General features: G+C 43.5%; 1 protein-coding gene across 3 annotated transcripts in view; it reads right to left on the bottom strand.

The window, feature by feature from the left end:
• The window catches only part of PHKB (phosphorylase kinase regulatory subunit beta), a 297,465-nt gene that overhangs the window by 76,660 nt on the left and 203,272 nt on the right, over positions 1-17,533 (bottom strand). For all 3 annotated transcript variants that reach the window (XM_056525638.1, XM_056525640.1, XM_056525639.1), the window contains one exon: positions 6,878-6,941. In XM_056525638.1, the coding sequence (XP_056381613.1) occupies positions 6,878-6,941 (64 nt within the window). The remainder of the gene's footprint in view (positions 1-6,877; positions 6,942-17,533) is intronic.

Consider the following 17,533-nt stretch of genomic DNA (forward strand, 5'->3'; position numbering starts at 1 on the left):
TTTTAATAGATGTAATTTACAAATCTGTTTAACTTTCCGGAGCCAGTTGATATATATAAAAGAAGGTTTTGCCTGGAATACTCCTTTAAGGCGTACCCGTCAGATCCAACCAATTTTTTTTTTTTTAAATATATCACTTAGTACCTAATCATGACCATGTACATAGAATTTTATGTGTCTAGCACCTTTATTTTTTTTTTTTTTATTACACTTAGTTTAGCTCACTAGTCTGAAGGGAGGGGGCATGGCCTCACTGTGCAGGTCTCCGCCCCCTCTCTCAGTATGCTGTCTGCTCACATCTCCCCTAGCATTAGCAAAACTACAACTCCCAGCTTGTCCTCACTGACAGTAGCGGGACACAAGCTGACAGTGGGAGGATTTTTCCTCCAGCTGTGAGTCCAGTGCTCACAGCTGTCAATCAAGGAAGTGTGTCCATGACATCGGTGATGATGCATGGACACAGCACGACTAGTATGTGTCCAAGCAAGCAGGGGGGGGGGGCAGTTGTTTGACTGGCTTTTTCAGTATGAAATACTGAAAATTTTCTAATGAAAGCCATTGCAAAACCTATTGGTTATACATGCTTTACAACATGTCAAAAGTTACTGTATCTGACAGTGCCCATTTAATATTCAAGTCAGTCTCCATTTCCAAATCCACACTGCTCGGAGGCAAGACTACTTGTAAACATTGTTTTTAGCTGTGGTTTAGCCGCCTTACAAAAAGAATGAATTAAGTTCCTTATAATAAAACAAGCTATCTGACTTAAATATTCCTTGTTCTTAATAACCTTGAATGTTGCAAGGTAGTGGCAACTTGTGAACATTTTTTTTTTTTTTTTGTATTAATAGCTGCAGATGTGGAATCTTGCAGTGTGAAATATACACAGCAGGGACTAAGCTCAGCAGCAGAGTCTATTAAAAATAAAAGATAAATAGTGGCTTTCTATGATGGAAATATAAATAAAGACATGTTTTTACAGATTCTAATATGGCAATTATCATACAATTTGCAGCTTTCAATACTGAATGTAAGGCACAGAGCTGGTTTCAAAGCTGAAATTCCTGAGCCATTTGAAAGCAATGCTGTCTCCCGCAGATTCAATCGCTGGACTTCAAAAAGGCCCGAGTGGTAGATATGAAAGCAACAAGTGTTTGAATGCAATTCCTGGTGCAGCTGGAACAATATAATGTCCCATAAGCTCAGGAATAAATCCATACTGCGCTCCATAGGGCTGTACAGCCTCAGATTCATCTTGAAAATCAAAGCACCCTGTAGGTTTTCTAATTGCTGTAAATTCTGTTCTACCTGCAGACTGGCTTCAAGAGAGAGAAAAACATGAAGTGGGCTGGAAAGATACATAGTCAACAGGAAGGGAGGCACACTAGATCATAATGATCATATAATCAACTATACTACCAGGAAAACAAAGATGCATTTATAAGCTACATATGCCTGTGATCTAAGCATCCCATTGTACTGTATTTCTTGAGAACCAATTCTAACAAAGCTTATAGACACACTGAGTATTTCTTGAAAGGTAAGGGGGTATGTGTTCTCCTTACAGAGAGCACTAAGTGTGGAGAATTTAAGGCCAATTTAGCCCTCCGCATTGTGCTCTCTGCAAGGAGAACACAGACCCCCTTACCTACCTTGATATGCCTCTCACACTGCCAAGCTAGATTAACCCTGCTCTGTACTGATGAGGGGGCAAAAACCTTAACCACTTAAGGACCCTAGGTGTACAGGTACGCCCTGGTACTTAAGGAGCCAGGGCGTACCTGTACGACCATGGGAATTCCAGTCCCCGCCACTGCTGGGAGGCGATCGGGCAAGTCGGGGGTCTTTTACCTGTCCATCGGGGCAGGCGGGGGTCTCTGACATCGACGTGGAGGGTCCCTGGAGTTGGCGGTGTTGGCAGAGGTCCCCGCGGCAGCAGCGTCCTCAGTGGCGGCAGAAGGATAGAGCAGGAGGTGAGTTATTCGCCTCCTGCTGTTGCTAAGCAACAACTCCCAGCATGCACAGCTAAAGGGCATGCTGTCAGTTGTAGTTTTGCAACAACTGGTGGCAAAACTACAACTCTCAGCATGCCCTTTGGCTGTTTCTGCATGCTGGAGCTTGTAGTTATGCACTTTTTTTCTATGAGTTTGTTACCGAGCTCAGTGTTTCGCAACCAGAGTGCTTCCAGCTGTTTCAAACCACAACTCCCAGCATGCAGTGACAGACCGTATATGCTGAGAGTTGTAGTTTTGAAACAGCTGTAGGCACACTGGTTGCGAAACACTAAGTTTAGTAACAAACTGTGTTTTGCAATCAGTGTGCCTCCAGCTGTTGCATAACTGCAACTCCCAGCATGCACAGACAGCCAAAGGGCATACTGAGAGTTGTACTTTTGTACAGCTGGAGGTTTGCCCCCCCCCCCCCCCCCATATGTGAATTTTTTTTACATTTTCACAAGCAATAAAAGGAAAAAAAAGACCCCAAAAAATTAATGCAATTTCTCCTGAGTACAGAAATACTCCATATGTGGATGCAAAGTGCTCTGCGGGGGCACAACATGGCTCAGAAGTGAGAACACACATGTACATTTGACAAGGGTAGCTGATTTTACAGCGGTTCTGACAAACGCAAAACAATAAATACCCACATGTGACCCCATTTTGGAAACTACAACCCTCACGGAACGTAACAAGGAGTATAGTGAGCCTTAACACCTCACAGGTGTTTGACAAATTTTCGTTAAATTTGGATGTGAAAATGAAAAAAAAAATAATAAATTTCGCTAAAATGCAGGTTTTACCCTAAATTTTTCATTTTCACAAGGGGAAATAGGAAAAAAAATCCCCCCAAATATGTAGCCCCATTTCTTCTGAGTATGGAAATACTGTGGATGTAAAGTGCTCTGGGGGCAAACTACAATGCTCAGAAGAGAAGGAGGTCCATTGGGCTTTTGGAGAGAGAATGTGTCCAAAATTGAAGGACATATGTGTTTACAAAGCCCCCATGGTGCCAGAACAGTGGACCCCCCAAGTGACCCCATTTTGAAAACTATAACCCTCATAGAATTTAATAAGGGGAGCAGTGAACATTTACACTCCAATGGTGTCTGACAGATTTTTTGAACAGTGGGCCGTGAAAATGAAAACATTTTTTTTTTATTTGCTTAGCCCACTGTTCCAAAGATCTGTCAAATGCCAGTGGGGTGTAAATGCTCACTGCACCCCTTATTACATTCCGTGAGGGATGTAGTTTCCAAAATGGGGTCACATGGGGGGGTCCACTGTTCTGGTACCACATGGGGCTTTGTAAACACACATGGCCCCCGACTTCTATTCCAACCAAATTCTCTCTCCAAAAGCTCAATGGTGCTCCTTCTCTTCTGAGCATTGTAGTTTGCCTGCAGAGCACTTTATATCAACATATGGGGTATTTCCTTACTCAGAAGAAATGGTGTTATAAAATTTGGGAGTCTTTTTCTCCTACTACTCATTGTGAAAATGAAAAATTTGGGGTAGCACCATCATTTTAGTGAAAAAAATCGAATTTTTCATTTTCACGTCCAACTTTAATGAAAAGTCGTCAAACACCTGTGGGGTGTTAAGGCTCACTGTACCCCTTGTTACGTTCCTTGAGGGGTGTAGTTTCCAAAATAGTATGCCATGTGGACAGAGCACTTAAAGAAGAAGTATCATGGACCAAGTCACAAATTTTTTTCTATATCATGTGAAAGTGCATCAGCTCACCATTCTGACAATCTGCTCCTCATGCATCTCACCCTCTCCCTTCTCCTGCAATCCCCTCTGAAAGATCGGTACTTCCTGGTCCAGGGAGGTCCCTGACTTCCTGTCTCCCATAATGCCTTTCAGTTCATCACAGAAGTAGCCCAGCCTAAACCAGTGCTTCCTAACCAGGGTGCCTCCAGCTGTTGTGAAACTACAACTCCCAGCATGCCTGGGAGTTTTAGTTTTGCAACAGCTGAAGGCACCCTGGTTGGGATACACTGACCTAGACACTGATCACTTTCCTAACAGCAGGCTCAGTGTTTCCCCTCCCCCTGCTTCTATTCTCAGGACATCGTTCTTGCTCTTATAAACACTGAGCTGGCTGTCAGATGCTTCCCTGCTGAGGAGATGAAGACGCTTGCTCAGCTCACTGGGGCTACTATGATTGGCTGAAGCTGCACATGGGAGGTGCCCTGGCCGTGCACAGAGCTGGCTAAGCTGCAGGCAGCACGCAGAACTATGGGAAATTGTGACATCACGGCCCCCAGTATAATGCAGCTCAATGGGGGGTCGCAAGTCATCAGAACAGGGAGCTGCTGAACTTCCTCTCTGAACAAAGTCAGTGATTTACAAAGTGATATAACTTTTGCTTCTGCATTTAAAACACAATACTTTTTCTACATGGGACTTCTCCTTTAACATATTCGGTATTTCCTTACTGGAGAGAAATTGGGTTACAAATTTTAGGGTGATTTCTCTCCATTTACCCCTTGTAAAAATTAAAAAATTGGGTCTACAAGAACATGCGAGTGTAAAAAATGAAGATTTTGAATTTTCTCCTTCCCTCTGTTGCTATTCCTGTGAAGCACCTAAAGGGTTAACACACTTTCTGAATGTCATTTTGAATACTTTGAGGGGTGAAGTTTTTATAATGGGGTCATTTGTGGGGTATTTCTAATATGAAGGCCCTTCAAATCCACTTCAAAACTGAACTGATCCCTGAAAAATTGCGATTTTGAAAATTTTGTGAAAAATTGCTGCTGAATTTTGAAGCCCTCTGATGTCTTCCAAAAGTAAAAACATGTCAACTTTATGATGCAAACATAAAGTAGACACATTGCATATGTGAATCAATATATAATTTATTTTGGATGTCTATTTTCCTTACTAGCAGAGTTTCAAAGTAAATTTTTAATCACATTTTGGAATTTTGGAAAAGTATTGACAAAAATGTATCACTAACAAAGTACACTGCTCAAAAAAATAAAGGGAACACTAAGATAACACATCCTAGATCTGAATGAATGAACTAATCGTATGAAATACTTTCGTCTTTACATGAATGTGCTGACAACAAAATCACACAAAAATTATCAATGTAAATCAAATTTATCAACCCATGGAGGTCTACACTACACTACAGGCTGATCCAACTTTGATGTAATGTCCTTAAAACAAGTCAAAATTAGGCTCAGTAGTGCGTGTGGCCTCCACGTGCCCATATGACCTCCCTACAACGCCTGGGTATTCTCTTGATGAGGTGTCGGATGGACTCCTGAGGCATGTCCTCCCAGACCTGGACTAAAGCATTCGCCAAATCCTGGACAGTCTGTGGTGATGTCCCATATGTGTTCAATCGGATTCAGGTTTGGGGAACGGGCGGAAAAGTCCATAGCATCAATGCCTTCCTCTTGCAGGAACTTCTGACACACTCCAGCCACAAAGGGTCTAGCATTGTCTTGCATTAGGGGGAACCCAGGGCCAACCACTACAGCATATGGTCTCAGGAACTCATCTCAGTACCTAATGGCAGTCAGGCTACCTCTGGCAAGCACATGGAGGGCTGTGCGGCCCCCCCAAAGAAATGCCACCCAACACCATTACTGACCCACCGCCAAACCGGTAATGCTGGAGGATGTTGCAGGCAGCAGAACGTTCTCCAAGGCGTCTCCAGACTCTGTCACGTCTGTCACATGTGCTCAGTTTGAACCTGCATTCATCTGAAGAGCACAGGGCACCAGTGGCAAATTTGCCAATCTTGGTGTTCTCTGGCAAATGCCAAACATCCTGCACGGTGTTGGGCTATAAGCACAACCCCCACCTGTGGACGTCGGGCCCTCATACCACCCTCATGGAGTCTGTTTCTGACCGTTTGAATGGACACGTTCACATTTGTGTCCTGCTGGAGGTCATTTGCAGGGCTTTGGCAGTGCTCCTCCTTGCACTAAGGCGGAGGTATCGGTCCCGCTGCTGGGTTGTTTCCCTCCTACGGCCTCCTCCATGTCTCCTGATGTACTGGCCTGTCTCCTGGTAGCGCCTCCATGCTCTGGACACTACGCTGACAGACACAGCAAACCTTCTTGCTACAGCTCACATTGATGTGCCATCCTAGATGAGATGCACTACCTGAGCCACTTGTGTGGGTTGTAGACTCCGTCTCATGCTACCACTAGAGTGAAAGCACCACCAGCATTCAAAAGTGACCAAAACATCAGCCAGGAAGCAAAGGAACTGAGAAGTGGTCTGTGGTCACCACCTGCAGAAACACTCCTTTATTGGGGTGTCTTGCTAATTGTCTATAATTTCCACCTGTTGTCTGTCCCATTTGCACAACAGCATGTGAAATTGATTGTCAATCAGTATTGTTTCCTGAGTGGACAGTGTGATTTCATAGAAGTGTGATTGACTTGGAGGTACATTGTGTTGTTAAGTGTTCCCTTAATTTTTTTGAGCAGTGTAGAATATGTCACAAAAAAACAATCCCTGTATCAGAATGAAAAGTAAAAGCATCCCAGAGTAAAAAATGCTTAAAGTGACAGTGGTCAGATGTGCAAAAAATGCTCGGGTCCTTAAAGGGGTAGTCCAGTGGTGAAAAACTTATCCCCTATCCTAAGGATAGGGGATAAGTTTGAGATCGCGGGGGGTCCGACCGCTGGGGCCCCCTGCGATCTCTCTGTACGGGGCCCCGGCTCTCGGCCCAGATAGCGGGTGTTGACCCCCGCACGAAGCGGCGTCCAACATGCCCCCTCAATACATGAGAGTTTGTGGCTGAAACTATGTATAAATATATAGGTGTCTCCATCCATGGTGATCCGTTGCCTTTCCTGGCTGTAGGATTGCACTAGGGAAGGTTACAATAATGTAGGTAATGTTACCTGGTTTCCAAAGAGGTTGAATCCATCAATGGCTTCAAGAGCAGCTTTAGCCAATCCAACTGAGCTGCAAAAAAATAGAGAACACGTTAATACAATACAATACAATGAAGGGAAGGACTAGTCGATATTGGTCACTCAGCCTGAAATGTCCATTTCGCTAGTCCAGGACTAATGTGACTTTTATTAATGAGAAATTACATTCTAGTTGTCAATAGTCACTTTACATTGAAACAACAGCTGAATGATCAATGCATAAACTGCAGGGAAAAAAACAAGACTGAATACAAGAATGTTACACATTAATTAACAGATCATCTTCAGGTTGTACCAGCTCTGTATGCATATCATTCTTTTATATTGTAAAAATGACCAGGTTATACTGTATTAAAAAATGTGTTAACTTATATCAGATGTTCATATATAATTATATACCAGAACATGTCCAGAATATTCCAGCAAGATTATTATATACAAAAAAATCACATCAAGCTAAGTAACAAAGCTGATCAGCTATTACAGGTGGAACAAATAAACAGATAATCAAGTTCAATATTCATATACAAAAAGGCAATGGAATGTGGCACTCACCCAGTGAGAAGTTTAAAAGTTTTGAAATCCATTAAAACTATTGTAGCAGGCAGCAGGTACAAAAGAGGTGAAGGTGAGTCTGCAAACAGTTGTACCCACTACAATGCTTTTAATGGATTACTAATAAAGGATAAAGTTTTAAACTTCTCAATGGATTAGAGCTAAATTCCATTGCCTTTTTGTATATACACATACAAGATGATGTACACAACAATTAGCCATTGCATTAAAACCACCTTCCTAATATGGTGTATAAACAAGTCTGACCTATCGAGGCATAGACTCTATAACACCTTTGGAGGTGTCCAGCATTGAAGGGGTTACTACCATCTAATCAAGTTTTTCTCTATCCATAGGATAAGGGATTATAAGCAATTCGGTGGAGATTCGACAGATGGGACCCCCCCTCCCCATCTTGTGAATAAAAATGTACTGAAAATTAAAGTGTACCTTTTTCATTAAAAAAAAGGTAGATAATAACATTATATGTATATTTGTAATATATATTGATTACAAAAATGTGTTTATTTGTTTTTCCCCTAGCAGCCTATTAGGCATCAGTCGATGGTTTACATAGATCAATTTAAAAAAAACTATAGAAAAAAACAAGTGGCACTGATACCTCTCAAACGTAGACCCTCAGCAGGACAAAATAGCAACTGAACAGGTGGCCAGGTAATCTCCAGCAACGGCGGTGCTAGAACAAAAGTGAACAGCAATCACTAATATGTATCCCAAAAGAAACAAAGGTGCTCTGCACTCACCGCTAGATGCTGGTTAAACGGCTTCTATATCGCGCTGATACTCCGGCACGATACACAGGACTGCGTGGGGTGCTCAGAGGTGACTGCCGTCAGTTTCATGCATAGGAATGCACTTTCCTATGCGTGAAACTGCCGGCAGTCTCCTCTGAGCGCCCCACGCAGTCCTGTGTACCGTGCCGGAGTATCAGCCCGATATGGAAGCCGTTTAACCAGCACCTAGCGGTGAGTGCAGAGCACCTTTGTTTCTTTTGGGATACATAATAGATCAATTTAATACTATTGCATAACTCTATTGCTTAACCCCTATAGGACAAAGGGCTTATAGGTACGCCCTTGCATCCTGGTACTTAAAGGGGTACTCCACTGGCCAGCCTTCCAGCTGTGTTCGGAACATTAAGTTCCGAACGCTGTGCGCACGCTGCAGGTGTCGGTGACGCCCCTTTGTGACGTCAGGCTATGCGCCCTCAATGGAAATCTATGGAAGGGGGCGTGGCGTCCGTCAAGTGCCTGTGCACTGTGTTTCATATAGAGGCAGAAAGCGAGCACTGACCTTACGTCACATCCTGAGTTTGGACTTCTGTCCGGCAAGCAGTGGCCAGCATTTCAAACTTAAACACTATTAAAACAACATATTTTTTTAAAACAAATATATTACAAAGAATTTTTATTTTTAATAAAGAATAAAATATGAAAAGTTTTTTTTAATGAGAGTGCCAATTTAACAATTATAAATTAAAGACCTGGAGGCACTAGGAAGACCTTGGGCTTCCCCAGCAACTCATCAGCAGGGAGAGAGAGGGGGAGGTTGATGGGACCACTAGACACCAGGGATTACGGAGATTTAAAGTTTAAATGCCCTGATTGCTACTGATTGTGGCATTTAACCATTTAATTTACAGGCAACCTCCGATGTCTGTCATTACTGGCAGATGTGAGCTGCTGTTATCAACGGGTATCTGCAGGTTACAGTTCATACCTGATTCCCAAGCCTACGCTGTACTCCCTTACCCAACCCATGACATACAGGTAAGGTCGAGAAGGGGTTAAACTTCTGAATATTAAGTGCAACTGTACATCAAGCTGCGTAGACATGGTCTTCTAGCCTTTTAACATGCTTCCATTCAGATTACTGTCAAATTCATTTCAGGGGTACTATCATTTTTGTCCAGGTCAGTTTAATTATTTTGTTCTTCAAAATGATTACGGTATGTTGAATTTCAATTCTAAAGCAATGTCTGATTTTCATTATTTAGTTTTTCAGAATGATTCTGTTGCATTACAATTCTAAAGAAATGCCTGATTTTCATCAGTTAATTTTCAGTAAATTTTTATTCATTATTACTTTTGTCAGTTTCAGTCATTCAGGGAGCATTGTGGGTTTTTCTGTCTTTAACGGAAGGGTACCAACAATTCTGTCCACGTCTTTATCAGCAGTTTTCATATCATTATGCAATGCATTTAGAAAGTCTTCAGACTCTTCTACTTTTATTTTACATTTTATTATGTTGCGGCCTTGTGCTGAAATAAAAAAGAAGATCTAATTCACCACCATCATTCATGCACTTAGTATCTCATAATGAGAATGTGAAAGCAGAATTTTAGAAATTTTTACCTCTTAATGACATCGGAGGTAAATGTACGTCCTGGTGCGCTAATACTTAACGCAACCAGGACGTACATTTACATCCTGTACGTGAAGTGAGTGCAAGGAGCTGCGCTCACTTCATGCATGGCAGGTCATAGCTGCAATCAGCAGCCAGGGACCCACCGGTAATGGCAGATACCAGTGATCGGGCTGATGCCCGACATTAAGCCTTCAGATGCAGTGATCAATACTAATTATGGCATCTGCAGCATTATTGGGGCATGGGGGGACTGATCGGACCACCCGCAGCATAAACGCAGGTATCCTATCAGTCAAAATGGCCGACAGAAGTCCCCTAACCTGCTTCCTGGATGGCTTTGGTGATATTCTCCTCTGGAAAGTTAAAAAAGTTGGGTGGCTACACACTAAAGGAAATGGTAGGATTGCACAATCTGTGCTGAGGTGCTGAATTGCAGGGGTTAAATGATCTTTATTCACTTTTGTTTTCCCCTTTTTTTTTTGCAGTGTTATAGCTCCCATAGGGGGCTATAACACTGCACATACTGATCTTTTACATTGATCAGTGGTTTCTCATAAGAAACCACTGATCGATGATTCTGCCGCTTGACCACTCATGCCTGGATCTCAGGCACTGAGCAGTCATTCAGCGATTGGACAGCGAGGAGGCAGGTAGGGATCCTCCGGCTGTCATATAAGCTGTTCGGGATGCCGCGGTTTCGCCGCGGCGATACCGAAAAGCTCCCTGAGCTAACCAGCATGGTTTCACTTTCATTTTAGATGCGGCGTTCAACTTTGAACACCGCGTCTAAAGGGTTAATAGCACGCGGCACCACCATCAATGCCGCGCACTATTAGCCACCGTTGTTAGAGGCCGGGCCCGAATCTGCTATGACGCGGGGCCACGCCCTGGCCCCCCGTTATAGAACGGGAGCAGACTCAGGACGTACAGGTACGCCCTGGGTCCTTAACAGGTTAAAATACTGGTGCCGCTTTAAAGGGGCACTCCGGTGGAAAACATTTTTTTTTTTTTTTATCAACTGCTGCCAGAAAGTTAAACATATTTGTAAATTACTTCTATTAAAAAATCTTAATCCTTCCAGTATTTATTAGCTGCTGAATACTACAGAGGAAATTATTTTTTTTTTGGAACAAAGAGCTCTCTGCTGACATCACGAGCACAGTGCTCTCTGCTGACATCTCTGTCCATTTTAAGAACTGTCCAGAGTAGGAGAAAATCCCCATAGCAAATATATGCTGCTCTGGAAAGTTGATTTAAAAAAAAAAAATTCCACCGGAGTACCCCTTTAAGACTATGAAATATTCTCCTCTGGTCTGCCATGAAGAAAAGATTTTCATTTTTAAGCAAAAATTTCTAAAATTATGTTTTCACGCTCTCTCTATGGGGTATGTGAGTGCAGATTGATGAAAACATGATTTATTATTCATTTTTATTATTTAATCACAAGGTCTCAACATAAAATGTGAAAAAAGTGGTCTAAAGACTTTCCAAATGCATTTTATATCAATATACAAAGTTGCCCGGGTAATTCCAAAAAGAAGTTGCATACTTGGATGTATTTTTTTATGCTGTGTTTTATGCTGAACACAAATCTTTAACAACTTAAAGTCAGCAGAGACACTTCAGTCTGCTGTAAGAAGGATGACAGAACACAAGGCATTGGGTTGTGTCATGGTCAGGTTGAAGCAACATTCTGCCCACTTGATGCTTTCTTGCAGAGTCAATGGTGACAATGGTGGTGAAAGATAAAGTGTTCCTGTTAGCAAGCGTGTAATTTGTATGAAGCCTAAAATGCAGAACTTTTTATTGATTAATCTTTATATAATTTGTGTCTTTAGTTCCTCATTAGCTATTCAAGATCTCTGACATGTCAATTCTTTCTGTGGAGACTGGCATTGGAATATCCATGGCAGATGTTTTCACAGTAGAAATTCCACTGTGTGCAAATTCATTGAAAACAATGGGACCCTGCTGCAACAGAATTTCCAAGCAGAATTTTTCTGCCATGAATAGCCTAACAGTGCTAAATCTCTAGGGGTTGTAAACCTCTGAATGTGAGCAAGTTTCTATACATTGAAACTAACCAACGTCTGCGCGCAGACAGGGAATGAAAACACATGCCTTCATCCAGATGTTGAAAACTAGGGATCGACCGATTATCGGTATGACCGATATTATCGGCCGATAATCACAATTTTGGGCATTATCGGTATCGGCAATTACCCGCCCCCCGCACTGCGACCGCCACCCCCCCGACCCACCGCACCGCGTCGCACCCCCCACCGAGATGCTGGGCGGTATACCGGTATGGATTTTTGCCCATACCGCTATACCGGTCGGGCCCCTCCCCCACCCTCCGAGTCAATAAAAAAATTAAACTTACTCGTAATGGGGGTGGTCCGGGCCATCCATCCATCCGGGGGCGTTCCGGGTTAAGAGTGAACCGGTCCGGGCTGTCCTTCTTCTCCGGGGTCATCTTCTCCACTCCGGGCAGGCTCCAGCCTAGTACGCTGCATAGACGCCACTACGCCGTGACGTCAGGTGCGTCGCTGCGCACGGGCGTCACTGCGCAGCGGCGTCTATGCAGCGTACTAGGCCGGAGCCTGCCCGGAGTGGAGAAGATGACCGCCGGAGAAGAAGGACAGCCCGGACCGGTTCACTCTTCACCCGGAACGCCCCCGGACACTACAGGAAGGATGGCCCGGACCACTCTGACAGGTAGGGGGAGAGAAGCGGGTGGTGGCGGCGGCCTATGGCCCCGCAAAAGCCACTGCAGATCATTGATTTAAAGCGCCCGCTTTAAATCAATGATCTGCAGCGGTGTCGCAGGGGGTTAAATAGCCGATAACTTATACCGGAATATCGGTATAAGTTATCGGCTATCGGCCCTAACCTGCAACGATTATCGGTATCGGCCCTAAAAAAACGATATCGGACGATCCCTATTGAAAACCCATGCAAAACTAAGACTTCTCAATGCAGAGGGTTTGTTGTAATTGTTTTCATTCGAGACAATACCAGGTGAACCTAACAGCCCGAACAATACATGTTAACGACACAGATACCCTGTAACAAAGCTTCGGCAGGTAAACAAAAATGTTTCCATTCACTGAAGCTAGCAGAGATCTTAAAATGGTGAGGAAGTGAAATACAAAACATATTAAAAAGTTGCAGGACACTTCAATACACAATAATTATGCATTGCAGCATTCTTTGTAATGTTCAGAAACAAATTCCAATGACATCATTGCCTGATCTTAACGCTATGTTCACACAATGTAATTTCCAAGCAGAATTCTGCTCGAAAATTCCGCTACAGCAGCGTCCCATTGATTTTTTTTATATATATATATTTTTATAAAAAATTTGCAATAAACAAAAACAAAAAGAATACGATTGAGCAAGATGTGAAAGAAAATAGGCAATAACCACAACATCATAAATAATGCAAGAAATATCACAATTTGTAACAAGTAAGTTGCCCAATACAGAACCCCCCCCCCCTATAACAGCCACTTATCGTCCATGAATAACAAGAGACGGTGATCCAGGAAAAGGTGATATCAGCCTTTGTGAATCAAGCAAGTGGGAAGAAGCAGGTGGTGCTAACAGGGAGAGGGAGACACAACACAGGTCCACCGGGTCCCATACCAGATAATAGAGCATCAGCTCCTCACCCTATGAACCCCAAACGACCCCAGCAACAGCTCCCTTGACTCCGAAGGGGGTCCAAACAGAAAACAATACCATTCAAAGAGGTGGGAAATCTATATTATGTATACGGAAATCGTAACGCCTCTAAAGAACCTCTCAGAGATTCCCCAATATACCAAGTGGTGTATCTAAAAGATCTCACAATCTCTTTGATCCCCTGGGAGTCAAGGTAACAATAAATGATTTCCATTTCTGGAAGAAACGTTTAGTGCCGGAATCAGAGTGCTGTTCAATGTCAAAAAGGTCCACCACAAGAAAAAACTTCAATTGGGTTATCAGCATAGGCAAATCTGGAGTATTAGAATCTAACCATCTAATGAAATGACACCGCAATCCAAAAGGACAACATGAACAAACCGTGGATACCTCACTTCCCCCTCCCTTCCTCCCTCCAGCGGGCGTAATGGGTGAAATAGCAACGACTGTGGTGTAAACAGGACCCGCACCTTCCAATGATCCCATATGTATGACTGTATAAGTCACCAGTAATTGGCTGTGTGAGAGCATTCCCAGACTCCATGATACATGTTTGTGAGTGGGGCTTGGCACTTAGGACAGTGAGTGATCCTATCTGGGAAAGAAGGAGAGGGCAAGATGTTAAAACCATATAAGGCTGCGTGAGCCCCCTTCAAATAAGTTTTTTTTAAATAACATTTTTCTGTACTGTGTCCCACCCTCATAAGACTACATCAGTAATGTCAGTATCTCTGGTCCACCGCTCCCATGTATGGAATACACGTGTGGGGTCGAGTTTTAGAAAGCGGTTACGGAATCGGAAATTGACCTTCTCTGGGGTTTCCTACTTATGATGTCATCCAAGATGTGGGTCGGGGCTTCCTTTGATAGATCCTGCAGTCTAGAGGAGCAGAAGGCATGAACCTGATTGGCATAGAGAGTATGAGACAGGGGAAGGTCAAACATACTAAGCATTTCCCCGGGGAGAGACATCTACAGTGAACACTATGAATCAGTCACTGTCTGAACCCCTTTAGAAAGCCAAAGTCTCAACCACGGGGAAGATCTACCCTGCAGGAATTCTGGATGGTTAAGCTAGGGCATCCTTTTGGATAACAGAAACGGGAGGCCAAAGACCTTCCGCACTTCCTTCCAAGTCCCAATGGTATCACACAATAGCACTGAGCCCTTAACCCCCACCGGGAGTTTAGCATATGTAGTATGGAGTAGTGCCAGCAAAGACCAAGGGGCAGCAAGCGCCGCTTCCACCGTTAAGATTCCCCTCTGCCTTACAAAGCATGAGCTTCTGCAGAACTACAGTCATGGCCGTAAATGTTGGCACCCTTGAAATTTTTCAAGAAAATTAAGTATTACTCACAGAAAAGGATTGCAGTAACACATGTTTTGCTATACACATGTTTTATTCCCTTTGTGTGTATTGGAACTAAACCAAAAAAGGGAGGAAAAAAAGTAAATTGGACACAATGTCACACCAAACTCCAAAAATGGTCTGGACAAAATTATTGTTAACTTAATATTTGGTTGCAGACCCTTTGGAAAAAATAACTGAAATCAGTCACTCCCTATAACCATCAATAAGCTTCTTACACCTCTCTGCTGGAATGTTGGACCACTCTTCCTTTGAAAACTGCTCCAGCTCTCTCTTATTGGAAGGGCGCCTTTTCCCAACAGCAATTTTAAGATCTCTCCACAGGTGTTCAATGGGATTTAGATCTGGACTCATCGCTGGCCACTTCAGAACTCTCCAGCGCTTTGTTTCCATCCATTTCTGGGTGCTTTTTGACGTATGTTTGGGGTCATTGTCCTGCTGGAAGACCCAAGATCTCGGACACAAACCCAGAATTCTGGGTTGTACAGTGCAACCCAAAATCCATTGGTAAAACTCAGATTTCATGATGCCTTGCACACATTCAAGGCATCCAGTGCCAGAGGCAGCAAAAGAACCCCAAAACATTGTGAATCCTGGTAGAAAAAACATCCACAATTTTGTATTATGATCTAATTGCTTCTCAGCATAATTTCAAAAACTAACAGGTTGTTAGTATACGTTTTGATCAAAAGGTACAAAGCCCACTCACCACGTCAAGGCCACCTATTAAGAGTGGGCCCCTAACGTTCCTAGCATAAAATGGTGTAGCACTGGGCGGCGCCCACCACCTCCGCGACACCAGTGCCCACAGGGGGAACGACCCACTGGCAGAGCGGCCCCAGTGCCACCCAAACCAGTCTACGGGCCGCACCCCCCACAGACACGGCGCCGCAGCAGCAACAGACGCTGCACAGCATCACACCAGTGTGAACAAGGTGTAACAGCACACACTTTTTTTTTGTCTCTGTATCCACATTTTTGTATTCTCCTTTCCGTTTTTTTGTTTTTGCTTGGTCTGCACTTCACCCCTCCCCCATAGCCCTTGCACATATAAGTGAGCAGGAAGTGCTCTAGGGCCCCTCCCTTCCTGGCTAGGCTTCCAGTCTCTGGCTGGAGGCACATGGTAAGTGAACTATTACACTCTGTTCACACTGGTGTGGTACTGCATGGCGGCTGCTCCCGCCGTGGCACCGTGTCTGTGTGGGGGGGTCCCGTGGGCTGGTTCGAGTGGCATTTGGGGCTGCTCGGCCAGCGGGTCGTTCCCCTTCCATGGGCACTGGTGTTGTGGTGGTGGTCGCCGCGTGGTGCCGCGCCATTTTATGCTAGGAATGTTAGGGACCCGCCACATCCAGGTGGCCATGACGAGGCTGGCGGGCTTCATGCACTTTATGATCATAAAGTACACAAACGACCTGTTTGTTTTATATATATTGCTGAGAAGCGTTAGATCATTAGTGCATATTGTGGATGTGCGACCATGTCTTTTTTTTTTGTCTCTGTAACCCCAAAACATCATTGAACCTCCACCATATTTCACAGTAGATACTGTGTTCTTTTCTTTGTAGGCCTCATTCGATTTTTGGTAAACAGTAGAATGATGTGCTGTATCAAAAAGCTCTATCTTGGTCTCATCTGTCCACAAGACATTTTCCCAGAAGAATTTTGGCTTACTCAAGTTCATTTTGGCAAAATGTAGTCTTTGCTTTTTTATGTCTCTGTGTCAGCAGTGCGGTCCTCCTGGGTCTCCTGCCATAGCGTTTCATTATATTTAAATGTTCATGGCTAGTTCGTGCTGACACTGATTCTCCCTTAGCCTGCAGGACAGCTTCAATATCTTTGGAACTTGTTTGGGGCTGCTTATCCACCATCCGGACTATCCTGCGTTGACACCTTTCATCAATTTTTCTCTTCCATCCACGCCCAGGGTGATTAGTTACAGTGCCATGGGTTGCAAACTTCTTGATAATGATGCGCACTGTGGACAAAGGCAAATCTACATCTCTGGAGATGGACTTGTAACCTTGAGATTGTTGATATTTTTCCACAATTTTGGTTCTCAAGTCCTCATATAGTTCTCCTCATTCTGTTGTCCATGCTTAGTGTGGCACACAAAGACACACAATGCAAAGAATAAGTGAACTTCTCTCCTTTTTATCTGCTTTCAGGTGTGATTTTTATATTGCCCACACCTGTTGCTTGGCCCAGGTGAGTTTAAAGGAGCATCACATGCTTGAAACAATCTTATTTTTCCACAATTTTGAAAGGGTGCCATCCAGCCCATATTTGGAGTTTGGAGTGACATTATGTCCAATTTGCCTTTCTTCCTCCCTTTTTTGGTTTTGTTCCAATACACACAAAGGAAATAAATACGTGTATAGCAAAACATGTGTTACTGCAATCCTTTTCTATGAGAAATACTTCATTTTCTTGAAAAATTTCAGGGGTGCCAACATTTAGAGCCATGACTGTATATGCGGGTGCTTGCCCTGCCACAGGAAATATTGAAAGGCAGTATTGAGTTGTCTAACATCGGTATGTTTAAGTAGCAGCAGGAGCGTTTGCAGAGGATAAAATAAGCATGGGAAACTAATCCTTTTAACTAGTTGGCATCTAACCAGGA

This window comes from Hyla sarda, chromosome 6, assembly GCF_029499605.1.
Source record: "Hyla sarda isolate aHylSar1 chromosome 6, aHylSar1.hap1, whole genome shotgun sequence".
NCBI classification, from domain to species: domain Eukaryota; kingdom Metazoa; phylum Chordata; class Amphibia; order Anura; family Hylidae; genus Hyla; species Hyla sarda.